Source organism: Setaria italica, chromosome II (assembly GCF_000263155.2).
Source record: "Setaria italica strain Yugu1 chromosome II, Setaria_italica_v2.0, whole genome shotgun sequence".
Taxonomy (NCBI): Eukaryota; Viridiplantae; Streptophyta; class Magnoliopsida; order Poales; family Poaceae; genus Setaria; species Setaria italica.
The window spans coordinates 26,215,217-26,227,331 of record NC_028451.1 but is presented as its reverse complement, the minus strand read 5'-3'; the positions used below and the strand labels follow the sequence as shown (position 1 = coordinate 26,227,331).

General features: G+C 44.3%; 2 protein-coding genes across 5 annotated transcripts; both read right to left on the bottom strand.

Annotated features, from left to right (window-relative positions):
• Positions 1 to 191: 191 nt before the first annotated feature.
• LOC101777238 (pentatricopeptide repeat-containing protein At2g45350, chloroplastic) lies at positions 192 to 3,598 on the bottom strand. 4 transcript variants are annotated; one of them, XM_022824516.1, is made up of 3 exons: positions 1,179 to 3,598; positions 1,048 to 1,104; positions 192 to 637 (listed from the first exon to the last, which is right to left on the bottom strand). In XM_022824516.1, exon 1 carries the CDS (start codon positions 3,296 to 3,298, stop codon positions 1,511 to 1,513), a length of 1,788 nt encoding a protein of 595 aa, XP_022680251.1. In that variant the 5' UTR covers positions 3,299 to 3,598; the 3' UTR covers positions 192 to 637; positions 1,048 to 1,104; positions 1,179 to 1,510. The 4 variants fall into 4 exon arrangements, with proteins under 4 accessions (XP_022680251.1, XP_022680249.1, XP_022680250.1 ...); XM_022824514.1 differs by having other exon boundaries at positions 192 to 634; XM_022824515.1 differs by having other exon boundaries at positions 1,366 to 3,598.
• Positions 3,599 to 3,732: 134 nt separating this feature from the next.
• Positions 3,733 to 8,969, bottom strand: LOC101776962 (phosphatidate cytidylyltransferase 1). Its single transcript, XM_004956503.4, has 11 exons — positions 8,539 to 8,969; positions 8,171 to 8,424; positions 7,942 to 8,093; positions 7,025 to 7,166; positions 6,135 to 6,291; positions 5,552 to 5,599; positions 5,226 to 5,312; positions 4,995 to 5,123; positions 4,855 to 4,911; positions 4,273 to 4,356; positions 3,733 to 4,188 (listed from the first exon to the last, which is right to left on the bottom strand). The coding sequence occupies exons 1-11, from the start codon at positions 8,629 to 8,631 to the stop codon at positions 4,111 to 4,113; spliced, it is 1,281 nt and encodes a 426-aa protein (XP_004956560.1). The 5' UTR covers positions 8,632 to 8,969; the 3' UTR covers positions 3,733 to 4,110.
• Positions 8,970 to 12,115: the final 3,146 nt, after the last annotated feature.

The window sequence follows — 12,115 nt, the reverse complement described above, 5'->3', positions numbered from 1 at the left end:
ACTTTTGTCAGGAATTTTAGCATAACTGTGCTTCTTTTCATTTAGCTTGCAAATAGAAATATCAAAAGTTTTCCTTCAGATATGTTGCAGTCTTCACTGGGGCTGCGTCTAAGTGGTCCTGAGCGAAACACCAACAAAAGAACACGTCATGGCAATCTTTCAAACAACGATTTGTCAACAACATACCATAGTGAAGAAAACATTGGCTATATTTGAAAACAACGTTTGCTGGTTTTTGAGTCAGTAACAAACACGACAACACAAGAAGCAAAAACAAAAAAGGTGACAACAAATCATCCCTGAAATTTGCGAGAGCTCAATGCTTCAATGTCAAATTCATGCTGCGTTGTGTTTCTGTTCAGCGATGTTGATATTCTGCTGTGTTCTTAGGGTGTTAGTGCTGTACATGTGGATTATAGACCATGCTGTTACACGAACAAGGAATTCCCAAGTATCTCCATTATAGAGTGGTACTTAACAGCTAAATTTCTTTATGGTGCTGAACTGCTGCTGCTGGTGAGCTTTGTTTAGCGTACAAGTATGGTGAGCCCAATTTACCTGCTAGGTAATCCCAACAGACGTCTTGTACCATCACATATTGGCAGTAGATGTTCACAACGACAGCCATGATCATCTGCTGCATCAACGGAAGTTGCTCAGCACAAAGCATTATATACTGTAAACTATAAGCTTCATATTGCAAAGCATACAAACGAAACACAGTTGAACTATGAACTGCACATGACTATCAGTTCTTGCATTGCATGGCATATACAGCATGAACAACACAGCTGAGATCTGAACTGTGGATTCTGATATTGTAGACTACCAGCTCTTGCATTGCATAGCATAGCATACACAGCATGAAAAACACCGCATGAAAAACACATTTGAAATATAGCATTATCTTTGAATCGACAACAGTTCGCACCAAAAGTGGAAAAGAGCATGCACTAGGAGCACACTAGCAGATAGATTTAACTCATAAAAAGTTCACCACTAACAAACATGTACATTTTGGAAACATATCAAGTTCAAAGTACGTACCTGGTAGTCCACCTTATCGGTAAATCCACCATGGCTGGGTATGATCTCCATGGAATCCTGACACACAGAAATCAGGATGAGCTTCCTAGAATGAGATATCTTTCCAACAGGTAATATCAAACACAAAGCACCTTAAATGCCCCTTGAATCCACTAGCAAAAATCCCTCCAAATTGTACTATTGAGCACCTAAAGTAGCACATGTTTAATTCAAAACTGAACTGTGTCCGAGAACAAAGATTTCCCTTGTATTAACAGTTAAATACCAGTGATGTACATGAAAAAGAAATGTTTGCAAACTCTGAACCGACTGACTTACTGCAATTGCCCAACTATCAGCAACCATGAGGTATTGAAACATAAGCATTGCCACTTGGCATTTATCTTCCCAAATATGAGTGAAATAGAATCCATAAGCTCTGTTGGACGTGTCATGCGACAACTAATAAGCTTCCCTCCTAGAGTTACACTTGAGATGGTTGTTTCACATGCACACCCATGTAACCCAACATCGAAAGCATCACAGAATTCTTTTGAAACGAAAAGCCATCGTCAGCAATTTGATGAGGCTCACTTGATCCTACAAGGCTCATTCCTACATCTTTTTCCACCACATTCTCCTTCATCACCTTCCTTACTTTTTCGACTTCATCCCATCTGCCTTCCGCAGCATAAATGTTTGACAGAAGCACGTAGGAGCTGAACTCTGTTGGCTTCATTTCAATCAACTTCTTTCCAACAAACTCTCCAAGTTTGGAGCTGTCCTGAGTTCGAGAGGCTGCTATTAGGGCGCCCCATAATGCAGGTGACACCTTCGCCTGCAAATTCTTGATGAGCTCCTCAGAGTCTCTGAGCAGTCCAGCACGACCAAGGAGGTCCATCATACAGCCAAAGTGCTCAGCCTTCGGCTCAATATTGTAGAACCTGACCATCCTATCGAAACACCACCAGCCTTCAAGCACCAAGCCTCCATGAGCACATGAGCTCAAGATGCAGATGAAAGTTGTCTCATTTGGCTGAGGCCCGCTTTTCTCCATCTCCGTGAACAACTCGAGAGCTTTCTCACTATGCCCATGCAATCCGTACCCAATGATCATTGAGTTCCAGGATGCAACACTCCATTCACTCATCGAATCAAATATCTCCTTTGCTGTCCCCATCACCCCACACTTGGCATACATTGTAAGAAGTGCTGTAAGCAGTAGTACATCTGGCACAAGTCTCTCCCACCTCTCGCAGACCAAGCTATGCACCCATTTCCCCCTCTCAAGATCACCCAAATTACCACAGGCTGTCAGAACACTCACAAACGTCTTCTCATTTGGAATGTTTTCCCCCACAGCCATCAGCGCATCAAACAGCCTCAAACACTCACACCAGTCCTTCACCTTTGCATATAACGCAAGAACAACATTCCACGACACGATACTCCTCCTTGGCATGCCATCGAAAACCATCCTCGCCATCTTGACGTCCCCGGCCTGGGCGTACCCATCCAGCACCGAGTTCCATGACACAACATCCCTCACTGGCATCGCATCAAACATCTTCTTGGCGCTCTCCATGTCCCCGCGCCGAGTATAACCAGCAAGCATTGAGTTCCACGTAACCACGTCCCTCTCCGGCATTTCATCGAAGAGCTCCCGGGCGCCGACCATGTCCCCCTCGGCCGCGTACCCAGCCAGCATGGAATTGTACGAGACGAGGTCCCGCTCCGGCATTTCGTCGAACAGGCGGCGCGCGGCAGGGAGGATGCCCATGCGGAGGCAGGCGCGGAGGAGGGTGTTCCAGGTGACGGTGTCGGGGCGGGGGATGTCGGCGAGGAGGCGGCGCGCGGAGCCCGGTGAGCCGAGGGAGAGGTAGAGCGAGAGGAGGGAGTTGGCGAGGCGGAGGTCGGAGGGGAGGTGGCCGGAGGCGACGGCGAGGCCGTGGAGCGCGCAAGCGGCGGGGAGGGAGTGGGCGTGGTGGTGCTTGACGGAGGAGAGGAGCAGGAGCGTGAGGTGGTCGCGCGGGAGGAGGCGGAGGAGGGCGGGGAGGCGGTGGCACGGGACGTGCGGGAGGAGGGAGTTGAGGAGGCGGGAGGCCAGGGCCGGGTGGGAGGAGGAGAGGCCGGAGGTGAGGACGAGCGCCATGGACCGGAGGAGGAGGTGGCGGGGAGAGTTCGGTCCGGCGGCGGCGCGGAGACGCGATAGCAGGGCTGTGGCCGCCGCCGGCGAGCGGCGGCGCGGGAGGCCCGGTGGAGGGGAAGGCATCGGAGGTTATGGCGGGAATCGGGGTTTTCTGCATTCGAGCTCTTGGCACACGTGAATAAGCAGAACATCAGCTTGATTGTTGCAAATAAACAAGAAACACTATTTAACCTGAAAAAATGAATGCATATTTCTTTTGGGAAAAAATGATCAGCGTTTCCTGAAAAAAAATTGAATAGGCTGGTCTTTTCTGTTAAAACGATCAATATACTAGATTTAATATATATTGAATAGGCCGATCTCACCTGATTTGTAATGAATTGACTGTCAGGTGGATACAATAACCCCAGAGGTTGCTATTGAGCGACGGGACATTATATTAACCTGTGTGTAGCCCTCCTCTGTCTACTATCTACTGGCTAGTTGCAAATCTGAAACAGTACCACGCCCAGGTCGTCAGTAGCAAAACAATTACCAACAAAGAACACAGCGTTCCAGGCATTCTTTCAAACCAGTATTTATCATAAATAACTACCACTGAAGAAAACTTTGACAGGAAAATACCTTCTACACATGGTCAATGTCAACTAACTTTTACACAAGGAAACAACGTTAGCCGGATTTGAGGCAGCAACAAACATAACACAACACCAGAGGCAAAACAAAAAAGGCGATGGCAAACCATCTCAGAAGAACGCTCTGTATGCTCCGAAACATCATACAGCGGTGCAATTCCTGTGAAGTGTTGTGGTTCTCTCATTTTGTTCTTAGGGGGTGTTAGGGCTGTACAAGCAGATTAACTAAAACACAGGCTTGGAAGAAGCACGGCACATTATCCTTTTGGATTTGGTGCATGCACACTGTCTATGTTAGCATCAGTTTGCTCTCGCCAGTAACTTGCCTAGCTGTTCATAGAGATCATGCTGCTCCTCGACTGTGAGATTCCTTAGTATCTGCATTGAACAAAATGGTGTTAATAACAGCTACATTTCTTTATTGCACTGGAGTTGGGGATAAATATGGTGAATCCAAATTACCTGCTCCAGGATTGTCTCAACAGACAAGTCTTGTACCATCACAAAGGATTGGTAATAGATGTATGCAAAGACAGCCATGACCATCTGCAAGAAATGAATTTTGGAGTTGCTTAGAATATAACATTTAGTACTGTAAACTACCAGCTTTCATATGGCAAACCATACACGGAATGGAAAAGCAAAGTTGAAGCCTGAACTGCGGACTTTAATGTTGTAGACAATCAGCTTGCATTGCAAAGCATATACACAATAAAAAACACAGTTGAAGTCTGAACTGCATGTGTTATTTAATTTGACATTGAAAAGTGCACCATACAGAGAGAAACATAACTATATAGTTTTCTTAAGATCAGAAGCTATCAGCAAGCCTGACTCCACAACAATTAAAACCAGTATCTATGAGCAATCATAAATGAGCCAAACATAAGGAACAGATGCAGGTATCCTCTTTGAATCGACATCGTCACACCAAATATGGAACAGAACATACATTAGTCTACTAGATGCACGCTAGCAGAACTCATAAAAACCCACTGACAAATGCCTACATCTAAGAAAAAAATGAAGTTCAAAAGTGCGTACTTGGCAGTCCATCCTATCTGTAAACCCACCATGGCCAGGTATGCTGTCGCCAAAATCCTAAAATAGTATGCACAGAAATCAGGATAAGATTTCGAGAATGAAATATCTTTCTGACAAGTAAATGCAAACAAAATAAGCACCTTAAATTTGAATGCCCTCTTGAAGCCACTTGCAAAAAAACCTCCAAATGGTGCTATTATTGAAGCAAACAAGCCAAGAGCTAAGGCATGCCATTGAACAGGCATAATTGCAACTTCTCTCCAGGGAAACTGTAAAGTACAAATAAACTAATTGGAACTCTAACTAGAGGAGATGGAATTTGAGCTACTATCAATTGAAGAATTTGAGTTATATTCAAATTGCTTGCTCACGCATTGTGGCATCCATCCTCGTAAATTATAAATTTCTGGTGTAAACATGGGACCTGGGTCACAATGAAGCCATCCAGTTGACAAGTCCTACAGAGAGAGTAATGAAATAAGATAAAGCTCAGTAGCTATACATTTCAAACAAATTAGAACGGGTGCTCCTCTCCGACAGGGTGTTTTTGACACTCTCACAATTGTTCAATCTCTTATTTGCCATTGGTCTGCCTATGACATGTGGGCCCAGGCCCCACATCATAGAAATAGCTAATAGCAAACATGGAGAAATTTTGCAATAGCGTCTGAAGAACTTATTCAAGGAGAAACTATACCTTTCTAGGGCATGTCAACCACTGGAAATGGCCCATGAAATTAGCAAGCTGCCAAAACACAAAAAAGTAAATAATGACAGTAGATCCAACAATACAGAAGCTTAAATTTAGAAAGTATTAGCAAACATGTAAAAAACCAAGAAGTTCAAATGCACTTTTGGTGTTTCAGTCACCTGTCAAAAAGTCTCAAACACCACTACAATGAAATCAGCCCAGAGATTCATTCATTCTAAGAGGATCAGTAGTTGCTCTCTAGAACACAAGGCCTGGAGCATTTTAATGACCATAAGCATAAATTTTTTTATGACTAAGTTTGCAGAAAGTAGTCAATTGCAATATAGCACACGGTGGCACCGACCAAACAATCCCCCACCATTTTTTGGCCCATCCTTGGTACAAAATATATTGTTACCACGGGACAGGTGAATATTGAAAATTAGCCATGCCCACATTTGCAGAAGAAGGCCACCAAAAAAAACAATTGAACAAAGATGGAGTATATGTACACATAAATCAGTTACATGGCCATCAGTTAGCAATGGGAACCAATGATAATATAGAAGGCCAGTAAGTATTTACTGACCACAAATGCAGAAAGCATGGTTGTCACTGAAGCACCTATAAAGCCTTCCCATGTTTTCTTCGGAGAGAGCTTAATCAAGGGTGTTTTTCCAAAGAAGAATCCAAAGAAATATGCGGCAACATCATTGATCGCAATTAATGAAGCTGGTAGGAGGAACCTACAAGAGCATCATCTTTGTGTTAGCCTTACATTAATCAATTAGGGCCCAGCTGCCTGAGATAATCTGAATCAGATATTGAACATATAGTAACAATTCCCAGAGAAATCCCCCACATCCAGACATAGTTAGCTGCAAAAGCTTTATCAATACCAATTGTGTAGTTTGCCAGGCACACCCTTACTTCATACTATGCAAACTAAATAAAGATAAATGGAGTAGGGCACAAATCAATAGGTATGAAGATCAAAAAAACAAAAAGGTACAGAGGTGAGTAAAATTATTTCGCCTTTTCTTTACCTAAGCTAAGTTGATGCTCCACAAAATTGACACGTGAGAGATTGCAAGACTTGAAAGTTACATAAAAAGAATAGCCTGTTTTTACTATCGTTTTGAATTCATACAGCATGAAGAAAATTAATGTAATCATTCAACTATAGCTTGGTTCAAACACTCTTTGAACTTCTTTAATGAACTAGCACTTTTTAAACCAGTAACTCTGGAGCTAATCTATTGCGAAGTTTAAACCACTGACAAAATTTTACAGCAAAATTACCAAAACAAGCATAAAGTAGTAATTGGTAAAGAAAATAAGCTCATAAACTGGTGTGGAAAATAGGCTCATAAACTGGTATGCATATCTGCCATATCTACACTGTTCAAACAGAGCACTGGCATCCATATTATCTTATTGGATCGAAGCATCAGAACATGCTGTAAGATAGGAACTTACCAGAATATTCCATCATATATGTTTGCCACAGTGAAAGATGACTGCGCAAATACCGTCAGAAGGATCATGTGAGTCCATGCATACTGACTAAACTGGTACTTGTATGCCTTTTTCTTTAGCGTGACAATAAACCAGACAAAACCTGGATGACATATCAATTAATATGGTGGCAACAAGCAAGCGATTTTTCAAAATTTATGAGTGCATTTGCCATTTCTATGTCAACAACAACACTTGCAATTATTCAATTTGACAGTTAAGGATTTACTCCCTCCGTTTCAAATTGTAGGTCATTTTGGCTTTTCTAGATACATGATTTTTGCTATGCACCTAGATATATATCATGTCAAAATCAATGTATCTAGAAAAGCCAAAACAACCTATAATTTGGAACAGGGAGCATGTGCTATAAAAGCTTAAGTGCTCAACTACCAAAAATTAAACCAAATTGACAGTTAATGATTTATGTGCTATAAAAGCTTAAGTGCTCAACTACCAAAACTTAAAGATGCCAACATTGAGAACTAAATTGCATTGTACAGTCATTTATAAATAACCTACCCAACCACCTTTACTCAATAACAAATATAAACTCAAACAACCACAACTTACCATGGAAAATTAAATTTTATAAAGCAAAGAAGACTAATATGGTAAACTTTAAGCAAACAAGACTGAACCAGAGAACAAAGGAAAACTATTTTTTGATATTTGACAACACTACTTTGTCTGCCTATAGTCCTAGAGTCCTAGACACATCCACCTAAAAGCAAATGGACCAAATTTTCTTGACAGCCTGAACACATCACGTCTAAGGCCTGCCTATCCAAATAAGCACTAAAACATTAAAGTCACCCCTATGTTGTAATTGGCATGACCCTTATTTGGGAACACACGCAAAAGATGGTCACAGCTACCTGCTATGTAGAGGAAGTAGCATATAAACATCTGGTACTTGATGAGCCCGCTCACCAGCTTGTAAAGCAACTTATCTGAAGTGACAGTGTTGACAAGCTGCCGGCTAAGAAACCGGCCATACGTAAATAGCATCGCAGTAAAGAAAAAATGCCTGTCACAACACAGATTAAATATCAACGTCAGATCATACAACACATCAATCAGCCATATATCCTACCACCACCTCACCAGTTCAGCATCCTGAACCCCGGGAGCTGCCGGTCCTCATTGGCCTTCCTGAGTAGGTTGAACAGCTCCTTGGCCATGAAGATTTGGATGACCACCACCATGGCCCAGATGTAGAGATGCCCCATATATATCAAGAAGACGAACCCGGCCATCATCCACAGCGAGGAGTAGGTCCGGACGAGCATCGACTTGTACTTGTTCTGGTCGTTCAAGAGCAGGTTGGCGCCATTGGTCTTGTTCACATCGCTGAGAACCTAAACAATAACAACGATGCGCAAAGATTTTCAAAGATCGCGACCATGAGTCCTATACTGACCCAAGAACCGGAGTCATTCTCTGTATAAAGTATGGACAGGTAGAAGGATCACCTCGCTGGAGCGCTTCCGGTGCCTGAGGCGGCCGCCGTGCGTCGGGCTCGGGGTGCCCGGCGTCCCGTCGCCACCGCCGGTGTCCCTCTGCATTTCTTGGGCCCTGCAGCGGTTCCTCCGAGCAAGCTTGGGTTAGTCGCCAAGAATTGGAGAGATCGATCCAGGACCGTACGGGAGGGTGGACGGATCTCCACTCCGCGCCGGCGCAATGCCAGCAGCAGAGGAGGAGGAGGGGGCGGCGCCACTCGGTGATAGAGGCCTGGATGCGAGGAGGGCTGGTTGTCGTGTGCCGTCGCCGGCGGTGAGGTCGCCGGCGGTGAGGCGCAGCAAATGGTGGCGGCGGTAGGAGAGAGAGAAAGGAACAGGGAGCGCCGAAAGGAAACCCTGGGGTCCCCCTCAATTTTGCGGCGTGTCAGTTTTGCCCCTGGTCATTGCAGAACCAATTCGTTCGGAATTTGACGGATCTGAATCAGAATTGGAGGGCAATTATTGACTATCAACTTTCAACTAGAATAGAATGTGCATTCGTGCATTTTGCACGGTGCACAATGTTTTTAAATAGCGACCAAAAAGCATTTAGCGGAGCATACGCTGCTACAACTCGTTATCTAAGGTAAAATAGCCATCTTCGTCCCTCAACTTTGGCTCCAGGATCAAGTTCGTCTCTCAACTTTAAAATTAGCTAATCTAGTTTCTCAAATTTCACACTTGGGCCAAACTCACCCCTCAACTTTCAAAACCGGCCAATATAGTCCCTCAAATTTATTTTTTGGGGTCAGACCCATCCTTGAGAGCTCAATTTTTTTATATTTGAATATCTTAGTTATCTTGGTATACTTTTATGTTTGCTATAAAGATCACCTCCAACTTTTTCTTCAGCTAGATGGTAAGTCTCAGTAAATATAAAAATTTAGTTTGCCAAGAATAATTAGCCTTTAAGGGTATGTTTGGGAGCACTTCACTCCACCAACTCAAAAAAATCGCAGCCAAATACGTCCGGCTTCAGAGGAAAAACGTGGAGCAGGGGGGTAGATCCACGTTTTTTTTGGAGTACCTCAATCCAAAAAATCCCTTTTCAAATCTTCTCATGGAGTTGGTGGGTATTTACCCACTATTGCCACTGGTTACACATACCAATTCGTTAAAAAAAAACATATCGTTCTTTCTCCCATCGCCTCGCCCCCTTTCTTTCTGCCATCATTCTTGTTGTTCCGCCGCACCAAAACCTAGCCTCCCCTTCCTTCCCCGGCTGCCGCCGGCGGTCTTTCCGGGCGAGATGGATATGGCCGACGACCTCACGTACTCGGAGAAGGCGGCGCTGAAATCCTCCATCTCCTCCCTCGCCCACCGGAGGAGCTGAGGGGGGGTGGGTGCCCGTGCAGCGCCCACCGTCGTTGTTTGCGTCGTCGTCCATGTCCATGTCCATGTCTGGCTCCTCATCGACCTTGGTACCGGAACCGGCACCATCCTCATCATCCAGGCCACCGCCGCAGTTGCTGCTGCTCAGATGCTGGATGAGCCGCCTGTATGCCATGGCCTGACGTTTCAGGCGGTGGACGTGCTTGTCCAGATCACCAGCTTCGTGGAACATCCTAGCAAAGGAGAGGTAGCTGAGGTAGACATTAGCGCGCAAGTCTTCCTCCGAGGCTTTCTTGATCTCCAAGAGCTCGGAGCACAGGTGTTGTATGCCCTGGAATGAAGGAATTGCTTCAAACACGTCAGGAATCCATCGATCATCCGTGCATCATGTTACTGTAGCGTCTTGTTACTGCATTGACTACTATAGCACGGCAAGATAAAAAATCCCTTCACATTGCTAAAAACATAACCAGCTATCCACCATGGGTAAAATAGAACTTTCCCACCAAATCCTTGTGTTTCTGGTGCTGAAGCGCTACAAACAGTCAAACACGTACAACTGCTCTATTATTTTCTATTGTTGGTGGAGTGGAGCAGGGAATATGTGGAGCTGGTGGAGTGGAGCTGGTTTTTGGGAGGTGGAGTGCTCCCAAACAAACCCTTAAGTCTGGCTAAGCATTCATATTACCTCCATACGACAACGTAGGGAAATTTTCTAAGAATAACCGGTCTAAACCAATGAGTACAGCGGATGGTTTGGCAAAAAGTAGTGACCCATAGCACCTGTTGCGCATAAAAAAGATTGAGTTATGCACATGATCCACCATAGATATATGTATAAGAATTGGACATTATATATTGTGCATATGAAAAGGTGGTGCTAAGGAAGGGTGAAATGAATAGAAAAATGATATTTGAGGGACGAGTTTGATAAAAACGAAACATGGAGGATCAGATTGGCTTACTCAAAAGTTGAGGGCGGAAAACGAAACTTGAGGGACTAGATTAACCAATTTGAAAGTTGGGGGACGAACTTGACCTTTGAACCAAAGTTGAGGGATAAAGATGGCTATTTTGCCATATTATATTAGGGGATGTCTATGGGCCACCTGAGTTTTTTAGGCCCATATGGCACTCGATTTTGGAGCCGTTGGATGAGCCATCCAGTGGTCCAAAAACAACCCAGCAAACCTATCGTCTTCTATCCCGCGGACTTGAATTGGTCTCCGCTACTCCAGTCTCACCCGCCACCGCCACCACCCAACACGCTCCTGCCGTCGGCTAGCATTGGGAGACGCTAACGAGCCACCGCGACGACCCCAGGTGCCCTCTCCCGCATCCGTCATCTCATTTTTGAACTTCAACAAGCTTCTTCATCGCGCTCACCCCCACCCTTCCCTTCTACCCTGTCTCCGGCGGCTCTCTACCACCGAATCCGCCCCTACCTACCACCAACACACTAATCCATTGACTCATGATGCCCCCGCTCCTACCCTGCCCAACCGACCTCCTCCACCTGCCGCGATTGGCGGCTCCTGCCACCTCACCACCCCGCCCTGTGCCCGCCACCTCCGCCAGGCCAGCCTACTACTAGCAGCCATCTACCATTCCCGGCAAGGAACCCAACTCCCCAAAACCGAAACCCCGAACACTAACCTGACCAAAGAGCAGCTGGAGTTGGGGAAGAAGACGTGGACGCGGCATTCGTTGATTGCTCAAAAAATTCAGGTGTTGCGCGTGGCTAAAACACTCGAGTGTGTTCTAGCTTTCCCCTTATATTAGTATAGTGCTATGAGTATGGTAGTTAGCGTCAACCGCTATAATACGCTCCATATTTAAAACACTAGCTGGGCATATACTCATTAAGGAGGAATCCATAAGATTAGAATTGTAAAGTTAAAACATAAGCACCAAGATGTCGCACACAAGATGGAAGACGGAAAAAAAAAGTATAACTACTACTTATTCAGTCGGACATTTCTATCTTTAACTATTAATTTTTAAAATTCATATATTATAACATCATCTGAACTATATACTGTGAAAGTATTTCTCATGGTAAATTTAAAGATGTATGTCGACCTTATCATGTTAAACGATACGAATTTCTAGAAATTGATGGCTAAAGATAGAAAAATTTAACTTAGAAAAAACTACTCCATCCATTCTAAATTGTAGGTCGTTCTAGATTCATATCTTTTATTATATATCTAGACAT